Here is a 16,932-nt window from a genome sequence, read left to right on the forward strand (position 1 = left end):
TTGTTGAGCTGCGTTCCTCCTTCATCACAGATTCCGTAAGAAGACGTGATGACGTTAGACGCCACGGATTTCTGATGCTTTCAAGGATCTGTTTAAAGTTGTCTTTGTGAGTATGGTGTATAATTCCTCACTAAGCGAAGGAATAGACATTGACAGTTTACATGATATTTAATTATTTCAGTGTATTTGTCTATGTGATGTTTGAGAAAATGTGAGCATATACAACTTAATAATGTCATTACCTGGTGATGGTGTTTATGTAGTTGTAGATCGAATGATTAGAAAGAATCATTTATGTTTCAGCGACAGATGTTCATCAGAAAATCCTCAGTAAATTTCGTGCTGACAATTTTCTTGCTAATTAATCTACTGATGATAAAGTTGCCGCATTTTGCCGTGACACTCTCGGCCAAAAGTATACCAAGGCAAAAGCTCAGGTACGAAATTTAGTACGGATTTTCTGCAAGCACTTGAATGCAGCACAAGCACCTCCTACATCCAGTGGAAAACCGCTATCTGTCAGGAAAAAAAAAAAAAAAACCCCGAGCTGAAATCCGCTACATGGCCAAATATTTGCCGACACAGTTTCGCTTTAATGAGTGTTTATTTTCGGGGTTTGTAACCTCCGGAAGCATGCCCGGACAGAGGTAACCGCACTTACACCGCTGCTGCCTCCTCAGCCGGCTGAAGGTCGGAGCAGGACGGACGGAGCCAGATGGAGAGGCCCGGCAGGCTGCTGCTGCTGTCCGAGCTCCGAGTCAGAAACGCTGCGTACGATGTGAGCCTGAGCCGGTCCCTGCTCACCTGGAAGAGACGGGTCTCCAGCCCGGTGTACCACCCGTTCAGACCCAGTAAGAGCCGGATAATACGTCTGTCTGCCCGTGTCTGTGTACATTTAATGGTGTTTAACACACCGCGTGTGATAAACAAAGGAAGGCAGAGGGGACATGTTGCGGGGACGGAGACATAGATGGACCTGTAGATAACTAACAGTTAACACACGGAACAAAACACGACGCATCCTGCAATGTACAAATAAATGAGACATGATATACCCGGTTACATAATTCATAATATGTGGAGGTCACACTGAGGCTGCAGCAGGCAGGGGGGAGGAACAATACAAACCAAAGCTCATATATTCTCTACAGTATTCTGGATACATAGACAAATATGTGTTTGAGGGACTAAACTAAATATCTTTGGTGCATTTGTTGATTTTACTACTTATTTCCATTGATTTGGTGGCCATCTGGAGCATGAAAGTCCAACATCTACTTAGCGCTACCGACTCCTTCGGGAAATTTCTGGCTCTTTAAATGCTGTTGCTTCACCATAACCACTAGATGAAGAGCTTTGAAAGACAATGAGCTGCACAGAGCTGTTATTGAGCTGCGCAATCAGCTGTCTGTGCCTGTACTACCATCACTATCCAATAGTTTGCTTTGGTTTTTCCTCTGTGATGTAAAGTAACCCAGTATAATATTGGTACCCCTCAAAGTGGCTGTAGCTTATCAGCATGTTTCAGCTCATTGGTTCCAACAATCACAGCAAAAGATAAAGAAATAAAATAAGTGTATTTCAGTTGTAATGATAAACTGTTATGTGTTAATGCACACAACATTATACTGTGATCGATCAGCAACCAGTTAATGAGCTATCGTCACAGCCTAGTTCAACAGAGAGACATAAGACACAGAGAGAGACACAGTTCTTCTTGGAGTCAAAACCTTGACAGATCATAACACAAATACATGTTACACACCGATGAAGATTCAGTCTGACTAATACTTTACAATGAAATCATTATATCTGAGTATACATCCATAAATAGGCTTAGAGAGCAGGAAGAAACAGCAACTCCCTACAGCAGAATTTGCAGAAGAACCATAATCCAGTGATAGTTGTCAAAAGCAACCGCTGGGAGGGAATTCGGCTCACTTTGAAATATACTAATTAGCCCAAATATTTACTAAGATAAGGAAAAGACTAAATCAGACTAGCCCACAGTTAACTCACTGACTCCGTGCCAGTGTCTTGCTGCTGAAGGTCCAGAATATCAGCATTTTAAAACCCTGATTTATGTAGATCAGTGTGTCATCGTTTGTTGAAGGATATTCCCTATTTGGATCAACTAGTTTGTGACAAATTAAGAGTGCAAAGATTTCTTAGATTTCTCATTCAGTGTGCAGATACATGACTTAAAGCAGCACTAAAGAAGTTTTCCTCTTCGGTCCCCCTACTGGTTGGAAGTGGAATTGTCCATTACTTCCGTCGTAAATAAGTATGCCTACTGCATCCTACTGTCGCAAGCACGTTATTTGTTTATGCAGAACCGGCTTTGGAACACCTTAGCTAGGTTTAGCTAACATGAGCATAGCGATAGTTACATACAACGGCGAACACCTTAGCTAGGTTTAGCTAACATGAGCATAGCGATAGTTACATACAACGGCGAACACCTTAGCTAGGTTTAGCTAACATGAGCCATAGCGATAGTTACATATATATTAGCACAATAGCTAACACCTTAGCTAAGATGAGCTGATAAAATAATTGACAATGTATTGTACACCGATGCACACTGTTTAAAAAAAAAGATTACCGGTATTACTTACAAGTCCAGCAGCAGCAAAGCCAAGTCACCATCCGTCTTGCATTTTGTTGCCTCCTTCAGCTCTCGCCAACGAGTATGAGCCGGTCCGATATTCACTCTCGTTTTAGCTCTTTCTTTATCATGCTCTCGTTTTCTTTTCTTCGCCTCATCGGACACTACACTCCTCCTTTTCTTTGCAGGCTCTGTCATGGTGAAAATTTAAAAACTATCTAGCTGGTATCTTCCACACACCTGCTGAGTGTTCTCTCGCTGATCTGATTCACTCTCTCACTGATTTGAGCCTCAACCTACCGGCTTTTGTAGCCGCGTTGCCGTAAAGCAGGTCAAATTTGTAGTCTTTTTAGAACTACAAAAACGCTACCCGACGAAGCAAAGTTACATAGTGCGGTTACAGCCAATAGAGGGCCGCAAAGCGAATACAGAATTGGCTTTCACCCGGTTTTGAGGTGATAAATCACTGAAACTATTTTTGAAACATTATTTTAAGGTACTAAAAACTCTTTAGTGTTGCTTTAACTTTGACAGCAAGTGAGTTTATTTCACAGTTGCAGGTCTGGTGATGGAACAGTTCATCAGTCTGTAGGTGTGTCTTCAGTAATCACTCGGAATCAGCTGTGTTGCAAACCGACTCATTTAATATTCAAAGTGCCAGCAAGGTTGAGGCAACCTCAGGGTTTTCTGTGACCTACTGACCCACTGCAGCCTCAGAATATGACCTTATTTACACCACTGACTCATTGTGTCCACAGGCCTATCATCTGCAGCACAGCTGATTCACAGTCTGTGTGAACACGATCCAGAACAGTGATGCAGGAGACCCAGAGACCTAAAATAACTGCATTTGTTGTCAGCACGTTAACACTCCCTTCTGCCTCATCAAAGTCACTGTCCCAGCTGGATGTCTAAACCTGAAACAAGACAGCAGTGTTTGTGTTGTATCTTGTAAGATTGTGTGAATCTTTAATGTCTGACCTCCTGACGTTGAATGTCAAATAACTCTGCTTTAACGGCATGTTGGTGTTCTCAAATTGGAAATATATAACTATACTGTCATTGTCACAGCTGGCAGTTGGTGGGGGCATAGGAAGCATTTTACTCTTTATATGCAAAACAAAAAATAGTCAGATATAATCACTTGTTGCTACCCCAGTCAACATTGTGTTGGAATTGGGACCTTTATAGATGGTTGGGTGTTAAGTAACTGTGTGGTTTTCCTGCAGGGTTTTGTGTTCCTTCATTCACTCGTCAGTCAGACTCAGGTATGAGATTTAGTCCCCACAGTCTAGTGGGCCACCTCCACCTGCCAAATGGAGGTTTAGTGATTGTGGTGCTGCTGTTAGGACATGTTTCTTTGTCTGATGGCTGAATTATGGACACGCTGCTGTGCTCTCTATTTCCACTGGCAGTTTTTTTCCAAAATAAAGCTAATTAGTTTTCACCAAGAATCTAAACTGCCAAACTACTCCAAACATATCTGATCTCATGAATCAGTCCCAATTTGAGTAAAGATTTTGTAATGTTAAAGATCACATTTTGGAATAAATGGCATTTGTTCAGAGGATTAAAAAGTACCCATTTTGATGCTGTGTCCATCAACATCAGATCTAGCAGAAACATGCTGTCGTCCCTGTAGCGCCTGGTCCAGTGTTGGATCTGTTTGGTGTAAATAGATGTAGTCAATCTGCTGACCTGCTGTAGTTTGCTCAGCTTGTAGCTCTTAAGAAAAACTGCTTTATTAAAACTTCTTTGAAGGAACAGTGTTGAAAATGTCATTGCCATTTTGGAAAATTCTGTTGCTCTCCTTCCTTCTAAAAGTGAGATGTATATTATCAAATATGTAGTATGGAAACGCCTTGGGTTGACCCGGTTTTCCGCATTTTATTTATCATAAAATGTGATCTGCTCTTCACACGTATAGAGGTAAGACAACGTGCTTCAGCGAAAAACACACAAACAGTTGTAATTGTTTGTGTCTTTACTGAACATACTCATCATTACACAGGCCCATAAGCAGCAAAGCAGTCATGACGCTGCCTCCTCTGTGTTTCCAGTTTGGTTTGATGTTTTCATTTTGGTTTGCTGTGCTCTTTTCACATGTGTAGTGCTGTGTATCTTATGAAACGATTCAGTTTGGCTTCATCAGTTAACAAAACATTTTCCCAGTGTTGTTGTTAAGTATACAGATAGCTCTCTGACAAATTCAAATTGATGTTTTTGGAAACACTGGCTTCCTCTGTGGTGTTCTGCCATGGACGTCATGCCATGCCTAAATGATAGATTCATAAATGTATATGCTGCTCCAAAGATGGTTTTTTGAAAACTGATCTGATTTTATAAACTGATTGAGTTTAGACTAACGAATGTCTAAACTCTTTGAGGTGACTTTGTAACCCTTTCCTGCTTCTTGAAAATCGGTCTTAATGGTTCGTAATGGTATGTTAGAATATGGCATTGGCACTTTTCTTTACCTCAATATTAATGTAAATTGAATATATCTTAGCTTTGGACTATTGGTTGGATAATCAACCTAATAATCAGTCATGAAACAAAACAGTCAGTCAGTAACCAAGAGAAAAAAAAGAAATGTTTGTTTTGTCACAGCGGAGGCACCATAGTCACAGGAGATATGGCTGTACATTAACTTGAATTAATTTAGATTTGTGAATGACAAAATACCGCTGTTAGCGCTACAAATGATTCCTTCTGTTCAGTTACTGTGTTGCTTTCAGGAACAGAATAGCAGAAAAGTGATGATACTCGGTGATGGCCCATTACGTCTCATGTTTCTCAGTTCTCCATGGTCGTCCATGTGAGAACGGCAGCATGATTTTACTCTTGAAAGCTGATCTCTGTGCCATAGTTCCCTCCCCGTCCCCAGGGTTAAAATTATGTAACGTGTACGTGCACATACCTGTCAATGTATGAGATAGATATGAACCTGAGATCAACTCTCAAGCAAAAGTGATGAGATCTCTTGGACGTCACTGTCACTCTAGAATCATATTACCATTTGATGATACACGTATGTGTCAGCTGCTGGTTTCACTTCATTTATTTAAATACCGTGAAACCACTGCATCACAGTGAATATGCGGGTTTATTTCTCTTCACAGTGACCTCATTCTGGAAAGTGAAAGTGAAAGGTTGTCTGATGGTGCCTTCAGGTGTTTAAAATCAGAGAGGCCTCTACTGGAGAAGCTAACAAACTGTGTTTTATCATCAGGTGTGTGCCACAGCGTGTCAGTGTCAGAGATCATCTCCGTCAGAGAGGAAGAGGAGAACGGCAGCAGACCTGGAGACGATGGCAGCTGGAAAAAAATCAAAGAAAGAGAAGGAAAGGACTGCGGGCAGTCTTTTACAGGTACAAACGTAGAGTGATGTGGACAGCAACTCAGTGTGCAGGTCAACATTTGAGAATGCAGGTTGGAAAGAATGGAATCAGATTTCCCCATGCAATCTGATCATGTCTGCACTTGTTGAGTTTGCCTTCTTCTGTCTATGAATCTATCTAATCAGTAAGGGAACAGCTGGTGACAATGTGACTGGGAAATCGTGTGATTTACACTTTAGTACTTGCCTTAGTTTATTATTATAAGTTTGGACTACTATTTTCGCACATGGAATCAGGTCAGATTCCTGTAAACCCAAACAACTCATTTCTGGCTGATCACAATCTGAATAACAGACTGTGTACATGAAGAAAGACGACATGAAGTGAAGCCAAAACTTCACCAGTTTAAGTGCCCGTGTCCACTTGAGAGTAAGTGGTGATCACCTCTATCTTCATATACATTCAGAGGTTTGGGTCCATGTTCAGCAGATTCATATTACCAAAGGTTAGTTGCTTCTAATCATTACAAGTGTAGAAGTTACTGATTTGCAGGCTGACTAGCGCTTGACATTTAGCATGTGCTAAAGTGTTTGTCCTTGGCTAATTTCCCCAAATCAAAAAGGCAACTAGAAAGCACTGTAACCACACCTAGAAACATTTGTGCAAATCCAGTTATCATACTTGAAACACAGCTGTATGTCCACTTTGTTGATATATGCATCTTATATCTACCCTGGTGTAGTCAGACTGAAACTGGTTACACAACTTTGGGATTTCATTATGGGCTGTGTTTCCTTATACAGAGAAAAACATCTCTGCATGCAACTGAATAGTCCTACAACCAATCTGAGCCATTTTGTTGTAAACAATATCTGCGCCACAGATAATGTGTATGACCAACTATCAGTTCCCAACAGAGCAACTCAGACTAACTTTCCACCACAATAAAACAGTGGCAGGGTGACGTTGGACTGACCTCCTAGCTAGAATACATCTGCATTTCTCTAGTTCTTCACTAGCTAAGAGTTTGTACAATTGAAAGACAACTCTTTGAGGGGACTTTGTAACCCTTTCAACCTTTATGAAGAATCAGTCATTCTCAAATGTAAGAATTTGCACTTTCTCAAGTTTTTCACAATTAAATCATTCATTATTGCACAGGCAGAATGTTTTCATGTGAAGCAGCACGTCAGAATCATTCACAATCTGGAGATATGTTACCGTGTGAAACAATAAATGGTAAATTATCAAATGACAAGTTCTGACATCTGTTTGTTTCAGTAATGTACGTGGATAGGTGTCGGCAGCACCGCTGGCGTTGTGCTGAGGTCACCTTCACATGTTCAGACGAGGCACTGTGTCAACGTTGGGTCAGCAGCATCAGAGACCAGCTCTCTACTATCAGTAAGACGTTACACCAGCTATTACTGAATAACACACACAAAAGTTGCCAGAAACTGTCTGTGATGTGGTTGTTGTTGTTTGTGTTGACAGCCAGCAGACCCAAACACCTACTGGTCTACATCAACCCGTACGGTGGGAAGCGGCAAGGCAAACGCATCTACGAGCAGAAGGTCGCCCCCTTGTTTGCCCAGGCAGGCATCTCCACACACGTTATTGGTAAGGCCTTCATCACTTACATCTGTTCTTCAACTTCCTGTGCATCTAAAACCCACTGTCCCTGTATGTATTGTATGTTGTCATAGTGACGGAGTATGCAAATCATGCCAGGGATCACCTGAGGACGCAGGCAGAGCTCAAGAGGTTTGATGGGTGAGGTTTTTTTTTGTTTTTTTTGTTCATTCCCGACAGAAGCTCCTTCACAAAACAAATGCAAATCAGGTATATCATACTGTAAATACACTGAAGTCCAAGAGAACTAGATAGGTTGTACCAAAATAAAAGCACCGCGCTGAGCACATCTGCCAGACTGCTTATGATTGCCTTGTGATTTACATATTTGATGATACATTTCTGATTAGTCACTCAGTTTACATGAGCTCATATTTCTGACTTTGACCGGCTCAGTGTGGTGTGTGTCGGAGGGGACGGCATGTTCAGTGAGATCATCCATGGGCTAATCTGGAGGACACAGATTGATAGCGGCGTGGATCTAAACTGTCCAGATGAAACGCTGTCTGCCTGCTCGCTCCGCATCGGAATCATTCCTGCAGGTAACAAACACATACGCACCATTCTTGAAAGAATGTGTAGAGGTCAAGTCCTTGAGCCAGTTAAAGATATCTTTGAAATTATCTATTAAGTTGCACAGAGGGTTGTAGAGGTCCTTGAGAAGGCTAAAGGTATTGTGTGGTGAAGTTACATAGCCTGTAGCTTCAGCTGCATTGCTATGAAATCTGAAGTCAAACTCTGGAGCCTAGAGTTAGGCACTAAGTTGCTTAGTTTAACTGTCCTTGCGTTTTCTTCAGGACAAACTTTGCTATAAATCACACTTCTCATTTTTTTTAGTTTATCAGAGTGTAATGGTGCTATAAATGAAGGAAACGGGCATAGAAAGATTTATTAATATTAACTGAACGTCATACAATAGAACACTTCCTTGTATAAAAGTGTTGAAAAATGCATCCAAAACCTCTAAATGTCATACGTTAACAAAGCATGCTTAGGGATAAATAGACGGACACACTCTGTTATAACAGAGTGAAACGCTGAAATGATTTTGACAGTTGACATTCACTCAAAGAACAGGAGTGTTAGTTAGGTACTAACAGTGACCTCGTTTCTCAGTTCTGCTTGTTTGTGTCCTTGGTGTTTTCTGGTGCTCTGCTTAAGTGCTCTATAAATACACACACAGTCATCAGGGAGACATTATTTCCCTCTGCAGAAGCAAAGCAGAACACCTGGTCAATTAATGACTGCTGTGATCGCTGCAGGTGTTGGCGTTGGAAAATGTGCACCTTCAAAATTGAGTGTGAAGATTTGATGTTGTCTGTACTTTCAGTCGTGCTCCTCCTCACCTCGCTTAAATACTTAACGCTGCTAAACATTAGGCAGTCGCTGATTGTGTACTTTTCTGGTTATTGTTTCTTCTGACAGATAATGTGTTTGTTTCAGGTTCAACAGACTGTATTTGCTTTGCCACTGTGGGCACCAATGACCCCGTGACCTCTGCACTGCACATCATAGTAGGTTAGTTACATGCTCTCCTTATACATCAACTGTAACTATTCCAGAGGGTTTCATACAGGATGTGCTGACTTGAAATCCAAGGGTGATTCATGTGCAATAGTTAGCAGTGGCAGCTATAAGAATACAAATACTGTTTTGCCAGTATCACTCTACATGTTGATTATTGAATAATAGTTAATGTAACAGTGAATAATAGATTTCCTAAGTAGCACTTAGGAAATCACATTAGTGGATGTCACTTGGGAGTCTGTAATATAGTTTTTTTACTGTTGTCCAATGTTTTATAGGCCCAACAATTCAATATATATATATATTTTAGGTTTTCAATACAGATCATATATACTCGCAGGCCGAAACCTAAGGTACACTAGTAAAAAACACAGTCCTGCCCCTAATCTTAGCTTTCTTAAAGAGCTGTTCATTCAGCTGTGTTTATTCGGTCCAGCACAACAAACTACAGCTTCCAGAATGATCCTTCAGTTGGATTACCACCTTTCTAACGCTGCTTTAACATAAACTGAACATTAGAACAGTCATGATCAGTCATTAGTTCAGTGTAGCATTAGAATACATTTCTAGTTTTTAATTGTTTCTTTGAAAGCAAAGATTTGAGTCTAACACATAATAATATGGGTCGCGCACATGTTTGCCTTCAGGAGACTCCCAGCCGATGGACGTGTGTTCGGTTCACCACAACAACACGTTCTTGAAATACTCTGTCTCCCTGCTGGGATATGGTTTCTATGGCGACGTGCTAACTGACAGCGAGAGGAAGAGATGGATGGGACCAGCCAGATACGATTTATCAGGTAGAAATGCAACATGTATTAAGATGGTGAGACCTTGCGTAATCTCAGATAATTCATCTGAATGTGTGAGCTTGATTTGTGTTGATGTGCTTAATACTGCAGGTCTGAAAATGTTCCTGACTCATCATTACTATGAAGGAACGGTGTCCTACCTGCCAGCTAGAGGTATCATAGGAACACCACGAGATGCTGCCAGGTGTCGCTCTGGGTGAGAGATCTATTTTTTATTTTTGTAATTTACAGATGCACCTTATCAGCTTGTGACTGATTTCTGCCTGGTGACTGCAAAACAACATTCTGTTGATGTTAAATAACTGCTTAATTGATAACACTGGTGTTTCTGTTAATCTCCAGCTGTGTGGTGTGTCAGCACAACGGGCAGCTACTTTCAGAGAGAGCTGAGAAATACGAGCTGGATAAAGTGTCAGATTGTGGTGAGTCAACAAATAGATTCTAAACATGCTGAGAAGATTAATGAAATGTATGCGCAAACACGAGAACTAGGAATAAAGTGCTAGTGTGGTTTCATCATGTTGTATCCTCTTGTATATCAAAGTGTGCCATGGATAGAGCCCTGAGACACTCCAAAGGATACTCCTGTACACAAGAAACAAAACTTAGCATGTAATACCTTCTAAAAGTTGACACAACGTTTCATCCATGCTCGTTCATTTAGTTCACACATTTCTTGGCCGTCGACACTTAAATGTTCTCCAAATTTATTCCTCATATCAGAAGCAGCAGTTGACAGAACAGCCTCCCTGCTACATCAGTTTAGTAGCTTTTCAGGAGTTCTGTTTGATCAGATTTCCCAAGTCACCATGTTTCTCATTGCAGCTGGGTTTATTATTGATGTGATTCAATAATTAAACATTTTTCATTTGAAAAACTATTGAGAGCTTTCACACAACTTGTATTTCTGGTGGCTTTTATTTCAGAGAGAGATGATGAGTGGAGGACTGTCCGAGGGAAGTTCCTTGCTATAAACGCTGCCAGTATGAGCTGTGCTTGTCCTCGCAGCCCTAAAGGCCTGTCACCTGCTGCCCACCTTGCGGACGGCACAACTGACCTCATCTTAGTCCGGAAATGTTCCCGCTTCGACTTCCTCAGACACCTCCTCCGACACACCAGCAAAGATGACCAGGTATGATGTTAGATTATAAACACATATTCTGATTTATGATCATTTCACAGAATAGTGAGGTGTCACAGTCCACAAAAGACTTAACTGTCATGTGTGGTCTCCTTCTCTTATTCTCTCTTCTATCAGTTCGACCTGACTTTCGTTGAAGTCCACCGGGTACGGCGTTTCCGCTTCACGCCACGTCACTGCCAGAGTGACTCAGACCTGGAGTTGGACCTGCAGGAGAATAACAAACGTCAGATCTTCAGCCAGATCTGCCGAGACCACCCGGCCTGTGGCTGTGCACCCGTCTACAGCAGCTGGAACTGCGATGGCGAGATCTTGACCCACACAGCCATCGACGTCAGGTACCACAACCTTCTAGAGAGTTTCTGAGTTTGAATTCATCTTAAAATATTAGTTTTGTTATATCTTTTCTCTAATAAAACAACTTTTCCATCGTTTCTCAGAGTGCACTGCCAGCTGATCAAGCTGTTTGCACGAGGGATTGAGGAACCACCTGTGTTTGAGGATCTCTCCAACCCCTGTGCAATATAGACCTATGACAACCATTATTCCCTTTCAGACACTGGAGACATTTCCCTCTTTCTGTCCCTGCTGTCTCTGCCATCATGTGACACTCATCATGTCTTATACCATGTGACTCAAGGGGATTTGCTGACTCAGCAGTGAATTATTTACTTTCCGGGTCTGAAAGCTCAAAATGATTTTGTCATAGACAGGAAGTGTTGTGTAGTTTCCCAGTTTAAATAATTCACTGGGAAGTAGCAGTGTGTTGCAGAAGAGGATATAGACCTGGACAGTAAAGCTTCACTCTTAGATTGGATTTGTTCCGGCTGACTCTGGTGTTTGGTTGTGGGTGTTTGGTTTTTTGTTCTTGGCCACTTGTTACTCTAAATGTATCACAATCCATATTTGCACTCTAAACTGAACGGGCTTTGACTTGTAATGATCTTGCACTGTTGACTATTAATGCCTAGATTCGGTCTTGAGTTTGATCTCACTACTTCTTTTCTGGTATGCCAGACTTGCCTCTGTCTCATGGAGGTATTGACTTTGTTCTGTCTCTGACTGTATTTCAGCAGTGTCCACCACAACCTTGTAAGCATGTTGAGGTTATTTATCATATTAGTAGATTAGAAACACTTTGTATATAGGTTAAATTATTATTTTGGAATTATCTGTTACGTGTTTGAAGGACTCCAGACACCTGCCAGTCATTCCCAGAGTCAGGAGGGTTTGGGATTGATTCACTTTCAAGTAGAAAGCAAATCCCCTGCACATGGACAGTATTTATGGGGAAGAATAACGCTGACAGGACACTGACTTTTCCTCTGAGCCTTCTGCTTCTCAAACTGCTCTGTTAGAGTTGTCTCCAGGAAGTCCTGAGCTCAATCATGACTTTGAAATTGTATTTTTATATATTTTAATTCCCGGAAATTCAAGATGAAAATATGAAAAATAATAATTTTAATTTTGGTCCAAAAAAAGCTGTGTTTCATTTGCTGGTTGTGGCTGAGTAAGCTGAACAGCGCACAAGTGAATGTGAATCTTCCATTTCTGCTCAATATGCAAATGAACTCAGTCTGAGCAAAGACAAAACACAAAGAAAAAATGCCTGAAGAATTACTGCTTTAACACACTCTTCATGTTCAGATACATGTCTTCAATATGACTTCAGTTTATTGTTAGTATGACGTGATGTTCTGAATTCGTCTGTCTGGTTAATATTACCTCAAGATACTCATCTGAACCTTCCACGAATCAAATAAGATTTATAGGCAACACAAATATATTTTTGCAGACAAAGCTTTTTTAATTTATTTTATTCCACTGTTCAATGTTATTAATCAGTGAGATACACTCCAAGGCCAAAAGTATGTGGACAGCTGAACATTGCTGTTGTCATAGTTGAACAGCTTATTCCAAAGTTTTGGGAGTTAATCTGCTGTTACAATAGCCACATCTGACTGCAGGGGTTTTGTCCCGTTCTGTCACAAGTGCATTGGTAAGTTCCATCATTGTTATTTTGTTACAAGTCCGTTCATCCCAAAGATTTGAGATCTTAGCAAGGCACCCAAGTAACCCCACACCCAATGGGAATACTATTTTCTATGCATCTAGCATATTGCACAGGATGGTGTTGCTAAAAAAGAAAAGGTCAATACACCACTATTTTTCTACCTGCTTTAACGCAAAGTAGTCAAGACCAAAGCTGGAAAATCAACCCAGAGCAAAAGCACACAAAATGTAATGGTTACAAAATCACAATTGCAAAAGTGTAAAAAATAAATCACTCTGTTTAGTAATCACAACCACAAACGGAGGGCTTGAACCCTAAGGCATGGCAAAATGTTTGGGAACCACCTTAGCAAGGAATGTGGACTGAGCTGTCTACAAACTTTTGGCTGGAAGTGTTTGTTTATTGTCTTAGTCCCACAAAATGTTTGTGTCTCAATGAATTCGCCTCACTGTGAGAAATACAGATGTATTAATTGTGGAATTGTTGAAGAAAACATCTCTGTGAAGTCCAGTGTTGATATTTAACCATCATGTTCAAGGTAACACATCCACAGCACAGTCTTTTCCATTTTTGAAAACCATCACAGTGCACTGCTGTGAGCAGTAGCCTGACGTTAACTGTCTCTGTAGCCGCTGCTCACTGTGCACACCGGCTTCATTTTCTTCATAAATGCAATCTACATGTAGCAGCACCACCTGTAATGTTAATTTACCATGGTCCTCAATATTTAGAGTATTCACTAAGCCTATGGTTGGTGATCTTTTGTTTGTTTCTTTGATTCACATATACTCTATATGTTCCTATTGTCTTATTCCCTCTCCACAGAGAGTGAACTCACTGTGGGAAATCATTTTAACTTTGGACAGGAGGTTGAGCATCAGCACTGGACTGTTTGTTTGTCTGTTGTTTTTTCTTTGACCAGCAGTCCTGTTTCCTTTCTGCTAATGTCGAGCTGGACTCACACCGATGGAGAAGGGAACCAGTAGCAGCTCCCGGTGTTCCAGACACCAACCAATCAGCCGTCAGCTTTACCCTGATCTTAATCTGACCAAATACCAGCCGGGGTTTACTGATGTAGCCGTCGGTCTGTCTGTCTGATTCAGTTGTAGCTAAGCCACGTGGTCTTCACAGGTTCAAACGTTCAGCCCAAATCAAAACTGATCCATGAAAAATTGGCATTCATTTCTGAAGTACACTTCTGATGTTTAAATATCCCAAATGTTGATTACAGTGACTCACAGATTGAGCTTTTGTAGGAACCAGGCGGACCTGTGAAACCCCTTAGCTATGTTGATTTATCTAATAAAGTTGTATACAATATGTACAATCAAACTCTGCTGTAAAACCCCCACACTACAAACCAAACTTTAACTTGTGCACACAGAGGTCGACTGACGACAGATGACTGAAGTTGATTTTTAATTGGGAGAGGATGACTAATATCTATTCACATTTAGCCATCTCTAATCGTTAGTGAAATGTATTAGTGTTTTAGCATGATCATAACATTTATTGCCTGGTCAAAGCTACAAATAGTCCTTTGCATGATTACATGAAGTAGTTGGTAACGAATGATGTTGTAAATGCTACCGCTGTAACTGGTGTGCTAATTGTGATCACAAAATGTATGTATGCCAGCTGTAGTGCGCCACATTGTAAGGTCAGATACTAAAGAGTAGTTTTGCTAAACTGTCTAGCTAGCTGCCAATCTTGCTTCTAAGCAATGTTGCAATTGTACCTGCTGAAAAGGACAAGTCCCTCCAGAAAGTGGTATTGCTTGAAGCTAGATGAGCTAGTGACCAGTCTGTCTGGCAAGCCCACAGCTGGCAAACTGGAGGCATGCAATTCCATTCAGTCTGATTTTCTTTGTACGTGGCATTCTATCCTTGTTCCTAGCAAACTTTACTATGCACTCAGTCATCATTTATTTTAAACTAGGAGGGGGGCAAGCTAAGACAAACATGCTAGGTTAGTAGTTGGAATAAGGAAGTCAAGGTTCACCAGAGCTGAGGTAGTCACGGAATTTTTGCTGATTTCCTTCATCCCATTGTGAACTGATCACATCCGACATTCCAGTTTCGAATCCAGATGTGATCAGGCCTTATTTTACTGCAGATGACTGGGTTGTGTCAGCCGATCTCTATTAATAGTGATTCGTAAATATAGGAATTATGACAAGACATTACAATATCACCCACTCGATGACATGAACAACCTAAGGTGTCTGGAAATTGGTGGCAAAAGCATGAGGTCTTGTGATTCATGGCGTTGTAGTAACCAATGAGCTAGCTATACTAGACAATAATGCTCAGTTAATGAAGGAAAGGGAGCTTCAGAGCTGAGAGCAGCTCTTACAATGTCCTGGTTTTTTTTTTGAGTCTACCAGAGTACACATGCAGTATAACAGTGACACACATCTAATATAATAGCTTCTTCAACTTTGTAATCTACAACTCTTCTCTCTCCTCTAAGGTCAACACTGTCAAGATAGTTTGAATGAGATCATGCTTTCAAGAATGTTGCTGATATATAAAAACCCAGATTTTCTTCACAAACCATCTCTAACACTGTGTTGAACATGTAGAATAAACTGCAGTTAGTTATTATGCGTAGCATCATTTAGTCGTATTTATTTTTCTGATTAATCATGAAGCGTGTCAGTCCCAACAAACTTACTGGTTCGTCTTTTAGTTTTTGAGTTGATTATTCTTTCTTCAGATTTTACTGAAGAAATGATGTGTCAGCTCTGTGGAGCAAGCATGTTCATTTGAAGCCTCCCCTGCTTACAGGGAAGAAGTATAGTCTCAAACATGGTAGTTTAACCTGACAGTAAAAACTAGTGACCAGCGAATCAGTCGACCTCTTGCTGTAATCTGAGCTGTAACCTCTATCTTCTGCTGTAGCTGTTGCATTATCAGGAATTAAATCATTTTTAACACCTATTCTGTGTTCTTCTTCTGTGGCCACTGTGAGGAGAATGTTTCTAAGTGAACAGACCATCACTACTAAGCTAATGGTCTTGGGAAATTGTCCACGGGCCCCTCAGTCTACTCCATGTCATGATAGATTTGAATTGAATTTGAATTGGAGCAGTACTTGGTCAATGGCTGTTGATGTTTCAAAAGAACAGACATGAACATTTATCGATAAACGTCCTCAGATGTACAGTACAGTACAGTACAGTACAGTACACTGTTATTCTGAATTACAGCAGAAAACTAAATTGCAGTACAGTTAAATGTGCCTCGCAAACTCAGACCAAAGTATGATCCAAGTTCAGTTCAGTCTCTACAGGCTTTGCTCACCTGGATTTTGGTGCTGTATGCTGTTCCTCCTGTCACATCCTCTCAAATGGATGAGAAGCATCTGTGAGGTTGCCTTGCAAAGCAGCTGGATTCTCGCGAGATCGCAGAATCACAAAATGACACACACTCCATCTTGCCTGGCCTCAAGATATGTGCTTGAGGCCGAACCACAGGGGTTTGATCAATGCTTGTTCTATGAAAAACTAAGGGGTTGTGTTTAGGTTTGGTGACAATAGTGAGAAGCAAGTCTTTAAAAACTACAATGATGCATAAGGTCTTTAGATGCTAACTACATACCTAGCTACACTGATAGCTTTCATAGATCCTTAGACATTGGCTTGTTTTCCTCTACAGCTGACCTAACTGTGTGACGGTCCACTGATCTGAGTGGTGAAGTTAGGTAATAGATGGTTTGTCCAATCATTTGTCAACTATTTTATTGAAAGTACTTACACTTTTCCAAACTGTTTCCAAGGTCAACTTCTCTGACCATCTGGCGCTTCATGTTCTGTTAACTGGGATCTCTAGGTCTTACCAGAGATGTTCTATAGAG

The 16,932-nt window shown here is 40.9% G+C and overlaps 1 protein-coding gene across 2 annotated transcripts; it reads left to right on the top strand.

The window, feature by feature from the left end:
• Positions 1–555: 555 nt before the first annotated feature.
• LOC311495573 (ceramide kinase-like) lies at positions 556–16,932 on the top strand. Of its 2 annotated transcripts, XM_084555068.1 has the most exons (13): positions 556–851; positions 5,841–5,978; positions 7,230–7,352; positions 7,443–7,568; positions 7,655–7,721; positions 7,977–8,122; positions 9,024–9,098; positions 9,755–9,907; positions 10,010–10,115; positions 10,262–10,341; positions 10,846–11,051; positions 11,178–11,398; positions 11,501–16,932. In XM_084555068.1, the coding sequence occupies exons 1-13, from the start codon at positions 716–718 to the stop codon at positions 11,586–11,588; spliced, it is 1,665 nt and encodes a 554-aa protein (XP_084411194.1). In that variant the 5' UTR covers positions 556–715; the 3' UTR covers positions 11,589–16,932. The 2 variants fall into 2 exon arrangements, with proteins under 2 accessions (XP_084411194.1, XP_084411193.1); XM_084555067.1 differs by having other exon boundaries at positions 7,230–7,568.

This window comes from Chelon labrosus, assembly GCF_963514085.1.
Source record: "Chelon labrosus genome assembly, chromosome: 11".
NCBI lineage: Eukaryota > Metazoa > Chordata > Actinopteri > Mugiliformes > Mugilidae > Chelon > Chelon labrosus.

Excerpts from the sequence above, each read along its gene's own strand:
- LOC311495573 (XM_084555067.1), top strand. The coding sequence starts at position 716 with ATGGAGAGGCCCGGCAGGCTGCTGCTGCTGTCCGAGCTCCGAGTCAGA. Across the intron at positions 7,722-7,976 it reads GAGCTCAAGAGGTTTGATGG|TGTGGTGTGTGTCGGAGGGG; the intron begins GTGAGGTTTTTT and ends TGACCGGCTCAG. Across the intron at positions 11,399-11,500 it reads CACACAGCCATCGACGTCAG|AGTGCACTGCCAGCTGATCA; the intron begins GTACCACAACCT and ends ATCGTTTCTCAG.